The sequence below is a fragment of the Tachyglossus aculeatus genome, chromosome 1 (assembly GCF_015852505.1).
Source record: "Tachyglossus aculeatus isolate mTacAcu1 chromosome 1, mTacAcu1.pri, whole genome shotgun sequence".
Classification (NCBI taxonomy): Eukaryota; Metazoa; Chordata; class Mammalia; order Monotremata; family Tachyglossidae; genus Tachyglossus; species Tachyglossus aculeatus.
In genome coordinates, this window is record NC_052066.1 from 263,746 (window position 1) to 272,061 (window position 8,316).

Genomic DNA, 8,316 nt, shown 5'->3' on the forward strand with positions numbered 1-8,316 from the left:
CCAGAGGGTCTCCCAGGCCCTTGCAGCTGGGGCCGGGGGGAAGCCCTTCCCCGGGACCAGGTGGGCGGATGCCCTGGGAGCAATAATCAATCAATCGTATTTATTGAGCGCTTACTATGTGCAGAGCACTGTACTAAGCGCTTGGGAAGTACAAATTGGCAACACATAGAGACAGTCCCTACCCAACAGTGGGCTCACAGTCTAAAAGACTGTGGGCTCACAGTCTAAAAGCAATAAGGGGGTCGGGATGACGGGAGCCATTCTGTTCTAGCCAGGACAGGAGGAGCCCGAGGCCACTTCTGTGCTCCCTTGCCCTTGCCCCTCAGTGAGGGTTGCTGCCTTTCCCGTCACCATCACTGCTGTTCTGGCTGCTTTGTGGGGTATTGCATTTTCCCGCCGATTTCTTCCCCGGGGCATCTTGGTCTAGGAGCAGCAGGGCTGGTGAGCGGGTCAGATTCCAGGGCGGCGAACTGTGCCAGGCACTCAGAATGGGTCCTGCACCCCACCATGATCAACATTGCTATGTCTGCCAACCCAGGAGCTGATGGCTCCACTGCCAATCAATCAATCAATCGTATTTATTGAGCGCTTACTGTGTGCAGAGCACTGTACTAAGCGCTTGGGAAGTACAAGTTGGCAACATATAGAGACAGTTCCTACCCAACAGTGGGCTCACAGTCTAAAATGGGGAGACAGAGAACAAAACCAAACATACTAACAAAATAAAATAAATAGAATAGATATGTATGGGTAAAATAAATAAATAAATAGAGTAATAAATATGTACAAACATATATACATATATACAGGTGCTGTGGGGAAGGGAAGGAGGTAAGAGGGGGAGAAGGAGAGGGGGCGAGGGGGAGAAGAAGGAAGGGGCTCAGTCTGGGAAGGCCTCCTGCCACCCCCGTGCCTCACCCCCGCTCCTCCTTGCTCCAATCAATCAATCAATCAATCGTATTCATTGAGCACTTACCGTGTGCAGAGCACTGTACTAAGCGCTTGGGAAGTACAAGTTGGCAACATATAGAGATAGTCCTTACCCAACAGTGGGCTCACAGTCTAAAAGTGGACTCACAGTCTAAAAGGCGGCCTGTCTGGAAAGAACAGGTAAGAATGTCTATTGTTGGGTCTCCTCACCCTTAAGCGCTTAGTACAGTGCTCTGCAAACAGTAAGCGCTGAATAAATACGATTGATTGATTGATTGCCCTACTACTTCCCTGGGCTCTGTCTGCCACCTGGCTCACACCCAGGGATCCCTGGGGCGGGGAACCCGACTGCACTGCCTGCGCTCCCCCTCAATCTGCCATGGTTGGAGTCACTGGGTCGGGGGGACCAGCCAGGCAACAGTTCCCAGGTGGAATGTTCTGGGCTCGCTGGTGCCCAGGTTTAAGGCCCGCATGTGGCCAGACAGATAACAATAATAATAATGAAGAATTACGGCATTTGTTAAGTGCCTACTATGTGCCAAGCACTGTTCTAAGCGCTGAGGTTGACACAGGGTAATCAGGTTGTCCCACGTGGGGCTCACACTTTTAATCTCCATTTTAGAGATGAGGTAACTGACACACACAGAAGTTAAGTGACTCGCCCAAGGTCACACAGCAGGCAAGTGGTGGAGCCGGGATTAGAACTTCTCACCCTGGGCTTCAAGGCTGTCCATCACCTCGCCCCCTCCTACCTCACCTCCCTTCTCTCCTTCTACAGCCCAGTCCGCACCCTCCGCTCCTCCACCGCTGATCTCCTCACCGTACCTCGCTGTCGCCCATCCCGCCATCGACCCCCGGCCCACATCATTCCTTGGGCCTGGAATGCCCTCCCTCTGCCCATCTGCCAAGCTAGCTCTCTTCCTCCCTTCAAGGCCCTACTGAGAGCTCACCTCCTCCAGGAGGCCTTCCCAGACTGAGCCCCTTTCTTCCTCTTCCCCTCGTCCCCCTCTCCATCCCCCCGTCTTACCTTCTTCCCTTCCCCACAGCACCTGTATATATGTATATATGTTTGTACATATTTATTACACTATTTATTTATCTATTTATTTTACTTGTACATATCTATTCTATTTATTTTATTTTGTTAGTATGTTTGGTTTTGTTCTCTGTCTCCCCCTTTTAGACTGTGAGCCCACTGTTGGGTAGGAACTGTCTCTATATGTTGCCTCTATATGTTGTCTCTATATGGAGAAGCAGCGTGGCTCAGTGGAAAAGAGCACGGGCTTTGGAGTCAGAGGTCGTGGGTTCAAATCCCGGCCCCACCACTTGTCAGCTGTGTGACGTTGGGCAAGTCACTTCACTTCTCTGGGCCTCAGTTCCCTCATCTGTAAAATGGGGATGAAGACTGTGAGCCCCTCGTGGGACAACCTGATTACCTTGTACCTACCCCAGCACTTAGGACAGTGCTTTGCACATAGTAAGCGCTTAACAAATACCAACATTATTATGTTGCCAAATTGTACTTCCCAAGCGCTTAGTACAGTGCTCTGCACACAGTAAGCGCTCAATAAATACGATTGATGATGATGATGATGATGATGATGTCCTCTGACTCACAAGCCCGTGTTCTTTCCAATAAGCCATGCTGCTTCCTAGGTAGAAGGGAAGCAAGGCAAACTCCCTCTTCCCCACCTGGTGCGGGCCCAGTCACACAAAGGGGGCACAGGGTGGCACCACTCCTCCCCCCAGCCCCCCGTGGCCTTCCGTGAGCCAGTTCCTGAGGTAAGGCCGGAGGCGGCCCCAGCCGGGCTTCCTACCTTCCAACTTCAACAGCGCTGCCGGGACGTCCTGCTCCAGACTCTCGGCGACTTCAGCCGCCAGACGCTGCACCCTCAGGTCCACGCTCCGTGGCTCCATGTGGCCTGCTGCAACCGGACGAGATGCCGGCAGCAACGGTGGCGGCTGGGGGGCCGGGATTTAGGCTTCAGGCCCGAAACTTAAAGCCCGGGGGCAGCTGGCAGAGGCTGGCAGCGGCGCTCGTGGAGCTTGGAAACCTTTAGGGATGGGCATATTAAATTTGATTTTTAGCACTTTCATCCTCAATTCCCTAAGCCACAGTTTTACTCAATTTCAGGAAACTTCAAGTCCCAGCCCTGGACTTGGGTCCCAAAACCTGTTCTCTCTCCCTCCCTCCAAGCTCGTATCTACTCCTGCCTTCAGGACATCTCTACTTGGATGTCCTCCCGCCACCTCAAACTCAACATGTCCAAGACAGAGCTTCTTATCTTCCCTCCCAAGCCCTGTCCTCTCCCTGACTTTCCCGTCACTGTGAACGGCACGGCCATCCTTCCCATCTCACTAGCCCGCAACCTTGGTGCCATCCTTTACTCTGCTCTCTCATTCCAACCCATCATCAAATTCAGCCGGTCTCACCTTCACAACATCGCCAAGATCCGCCCTTTCCTCTCCTTCTAAACTGCTGCCCCTTTTAGACTGTGAGCCCACTGTTGGGTAGGGACTGTCTCTATATGTTGCCAATTTGTACTTCCCAAGCGCTTACTACAGTGCTCTGCACACAGTAAGCGCTCAATAAATACGATTGATGATGATGATGATGCTGCCATGTTAGTACAATCACTCATCCCATCCCGACTGGATTACTGCATCAGCCTCGTTTCTGACCTCCCAACCTCCCGCATCTTTCCACTTCAGTCTATACTTCACTCCACTGCCTGGATTATCTTTCTTCAGAAACGTTCTGGGCATGTCACCCTGCCGTCCTCAAAAGTCTCCAGTGGTTGCCTATCAACCTCCATGTTAAACAAAAACTCCTATTGGCTTCAGAGCTCTCTATCACCTTGTTCCCTCCTACCTCACCTCCCGTCCCTCCTTCTCCATCCCAACCAGCACACTCCACTCCTCTGGTGCTAAGCTTCTCCCTGCGCCTCGATCTCGCCTGTCCTGCCGTCGACTCCTGGCCCACATCCTACCTCTGGACTGGAATGCCCTCTCTCCTCAAACCCACCAATCACACTTCCTCCCTTCAACGCCCTAATGAAGGCTCACCTCCTCCGAGAGGCCTTCCAATCAATCAATCGTATTTATTGAGCGCTTACTATGTGCAGAGCACTTCCAAGACAAAGCCTCCCTTTTCCTCAGTTCCCCCACCCTTCTGCGTCACCTCGACTCACTCCCTTTGACCTTCCCCCCGCCCCAGAGCACTTGCGTGTATGTATAGATCTATAAATCTATTTATTTATATTGATGCCTACTTATTTATTTTGATGTGTATATATGTATAATTATATTTATTTATATTGATGCATGTTTACTTGTTCTGATGTCTGTCTCCCCGCTTCGAGACTGTAAGCCCGGTGTGGGCAGGGACTGTCTCTCTTTATTGCTGAATTGTACTTTCCAGGTGCTTAGTACAGTGCTCTGCACACAGTAAGTGCTCACTCAATGCGACTGAATGACTGACTGAAATGAATGAATGGACCAGTGCTATGGTGACTGCTGCCATTCAATCATTCATTCAGTCAGTCATATTTATTGTGCACTTCCTATGTGAAGAACACTGTACTAAGACACTTGGGAGAGTACAAAAATAACAATAAACAGACATATTCCCTTCCTACAACAAGCTTACATTCTAGACACGAAATTACAGTCTTGAAACTCTGAATGGGCCAGCGCTATGGTGACCAGTGCCAAAAACCCCCCAAATGGATCAGGGCTTTTAGTGACCAGTGCTATGGTGACCACTGCCAAAGAAACTCTGTATGGGCCAGCATTATGGTGAATGCTGCCAAAGAAATCCAGAATGGACCAGCGCTATGGAGAGCACTGCTATGGTGACCAGTGCCAAAGAAACCCTGAACAAGCCAGTGCTATGGTCCAGCACCAAAGGAGGAGGAGGAGCCCGTGAAGGAGACTGAGAATGAATGGCCAGAGAGATGAGAGAACCAGGAGAGGAGGGAGTCATTGAAGCCAAGGTTGGATAACGTGTCCAGGAGAAGAGGAAGGTCCATAGAGACAAAGTCAGCTGAGAGGTTGAGGAGGATTAGGACGGAGTAAGGGCCGCTGGATATGGCAAGAAGGAGATCATTGGTGACCTTTGAGAGGGCGGTTTCAGTGGACTGAAGGGGGTGGAAGCCAGATTGGAGGGGGTCCAGGAGAGAGTTGGAGGAGAGGAATTTGAGGCAGCGAGTACAGACGACTCGCTCGTGGAGTTTGGAGAGGAAGGGTAGGAGGGAGATGGCGTGGTAACCGGAGGGGGCTGTAGGGTCAAGGGAGGATGTTTTTAAGATGGGGGAGAAGTGGGCATGCCTGAAGGCAGTGGGGAAGAAGCCATTGGAGAGTGAGCATTTGAAGATGGGTAGTTGAGGGAAGGGACGAGAGTCTTCATTAGGTGCGAAAGAATGGGATCTGATGCAATGGACATGATGTGGAGAGGCAGGGAGCGAGGTCAGTTCCTTCCCAGAAAGCCTTACTTTCCCGGCAGGCCCCAACTTGCTTGCCAGCAAAGCCCAGGAACAAATGCTCTGACCAGCTGCGGGGCAGGGGCCAGCCCTTGCGAGGGTTACCTCCTCCACCCTCGCCTCACTCTGCAAGCTGCCTCAGCACATCCCCCCACAACCTATGAGGGTCTCTCCTCCAGCCTCCTCCTGTGAATTCATTCATTCAATCGTATTTATTGGGCACTTACTGTGTGGACAGCACTGTACCAAGCGCTGGAGAAGTACAAGTCGGCAACATACAGTGACGGTCTCTACCCAACAATGGGCTCACGGTCTAGAATGGACCCCATCGCCCATCAAGCAATAGAAGGTTTTTACGTAGTGCTCACAGTGTGCAGAGTACTCTTCTGAGGGCTTGGGAGAGGACAACACAATAATAATAATAATAATAATAATAATAATAAAAATGGCATTTGTTAAGCGCTTACTATGTGCGGAGCACTGTTCTAAGCATGGGGAGGGATACAAGGTGATCTAGTTTTCCCACGTGGGGCTCACAGTCTTAACCCCCATTTTGCAGATGAGGTAACTGAGGCTCAGAGAAGTGAAGTGACTTGCCCAAGGTCAGACAGCAGACATGTGGCGGAGTCGGGATTTGAACCCATGACCTCTGACTCCAAAGCCTGGGCTCTTTCCACTGAGCTATGCTGCTTCTCCAGAGTTGGTAGACACGATCCCTGCCCTTCAGGGAGCTGCCAACCAAGCCTCTGCAACGGGTGTTCCCCAGACTGGAACGGCCTCCCCAATAATTATAATTAGACTAACGATGGCATTTGTTAAGCGCTTACTATGTGCCAAGCGCTGTTCTAAGCGCTGGGGGGATACAAGGTGATCAGGTTGTCCCACGTGGGGCTCACAGTCTTAATCCCCATTTTCCAGATGAGGTTAACTGAGGCTCAGAGAAGTTAAGTGACTTGCTCAAGGTCACACAGCAGACACGTGGCGGAGCTGGGATTAGAACCCATAACTTCTGACTCCCAAGCCCGTGCTCTTTCCACTGAGCCCCGCTGCTCCAATCTCCCTATCAGCCCAGTTACTTCATTCCTCCCCACCCCCTCCTCCCCCCAGCTCTGTCCCAGGCCAACCTGACCTGACTGTTGTGGACAGCGGCTACTGAGCATCTCCTCTCCTCCCCACGAAGCCTGTCCGGCCAAGGGCACCGTCTCCCATCGGAAACTGGGGGGAGGGCAAGGACTATATGTGCTGGACACCCTTCCTCCAGGCTATGGATGGACCATCCATCCCACAGCCCAGACTCTCCCCAGTGCCCCAGCGGAGTGTGTGTGGGAGCTGACCCCTGGCCCACATCTACCCCTGGCCTGGAACGCCCTTCCTCCTCAAATCCAAGTGGCAAGAACACGGGCTTGGGAGGCAGAGGTCGTGGGTTCAAATCCCGGTTTCACGACTTGGCTGCCGTGTGACCTTGGGTAAGTCACTTAATCAATCAATCATATTTATTGAGCACTTACTGTGTGCAGAGCACTGTACTAAGTGCTTGGGAATTACAAGTTGGCAACATATAGAGACAGTCCCTATCCAACAGTGGGCTCACAGTCTAAAAGGGGGACTTCTCTGTGCCTCAGTTACCTCATTTGTAAAATGGGGATTGAGACTGTGAGCCCCACGTGGGACAGGCTGATTACCTTGTATTCACTCCAGCGCTTAGAACAATCAATCAATCGATCGTATTTATTGAGCGCTTACTGTGTGCACAGCACTGTACTAAGTGCTTGGGAAGTACAAGTTGGCAACATATAGAGACAGTCCCTACCCAACAGTGGGCTCACAGTCTAAAAGGGGGAGGCAGAGAACAAAACCAAACATACTAACAAAATACAATAAATAGAATAGATATGTACAAGTAAAATAAATAGAGTAATAAATGTGTACAAACATATATACAAATATACAGGTGCTGTGGGGAAGGGAAGGAGGTACGATGGGGGGGATGGAGAGGGGGACGAGGGGGAGAGGAAGGAATGGGCTCAGTCTGGGAAGGCCTCCTGGAGGAGGTGAGCTCTCAGTAGGGCCTTGAGAACAGTGCTTGGCAAATAGTAAGTGCTTAACAAATGCCACAATTCTTCTTCTTCTTCTTATTGTTATTAATAAATCCGCCAATCACTCTCCCCGCCTTCAAAGCCTGACTAAAGGCGCACCACCTCCAAGAGGCCTTCCCAGACCAGGCCCCCTTTTCCTCAGCTCCTCTTCCCTTCCGCGTCATCTCGACTCGCTCCCTTTGCTCTCGCCCCTCTGCCGGACAGCACTTGGGCATGTATATCTATAATTCTCTTTATTTATATTCATTCATCCATTCAATCGTATTTATTGAGCGCTTACTGTGTGCAGAGCACTATACTAAGCTTTTGGGAAGTAAGAGAAGCAACGTGGCTCAGTGGAAAGAGCATGGGCTCTGGAGTCAGTCGTCATGGGTTCAAATCCCAGCTCCACCAATTGTCAGCTGTGTCACTTTGGGCAAGTCACTTAACTTCTCTGGGCCTCAGTTACCTCATCCGTAAAATGGGGATTAAGACTGTGAGCCCCTCGGGGGCTCACCTGATCACCTTGTAACCTCCCCAGCGCTTAGAACAGTGTTTTGCACATAGTAAGTGCTTAATAAATGCCATTATTATTATTATTACAAATCGGCTACATATAGAGAAGGTCCCTACCCAACAACGGACTCTCAGTCTAGAAGGGGTAGACAGACAAGAAAACAAAACAAGTAGATGGGCGTCAATACCATCAGAATAAATAGAATTATAGCTATGTACATCAATCAATCAATCAATTGTATTTATTGAGTGCTTACTGTGTGCAGAGCACTGTACTAAACGCTTGGGAAGTACAAGTTGGCAACATACAGAGA

At 50.6% G+C, this 8,316-nt stretch overlaps 1 protein-coding gene across 2 annotated transcripts in view; it reads right to left on the reverse strand.

Moving 5' to 3' along the window:
* The window catches only part of IQCB1 (IQ motif containing B1), a 28,132-nt gene extending 25,154 nt beyond the window's left edge, over window positions 1–2,978 (reverse strand). For both annotated transcript variants that reach the window (XM_038747568.1, XM_038747567.1), the window contains exon 1: window positions 2,748–2,978. In XM_038747568.1, coding sequence (XP_038603496.1) covers window positions 2,748–2,847 — 100 coding nt within the window. In that variant the 5' untranslated portion in view covers window positions 2,848–2,978. The remainder of the gene's footprint in view (window positions 1–2,747) is intronic.
* Between the last annotated feature and the right edge of the window lie 5,338 nt (window positions 2,979–8,316).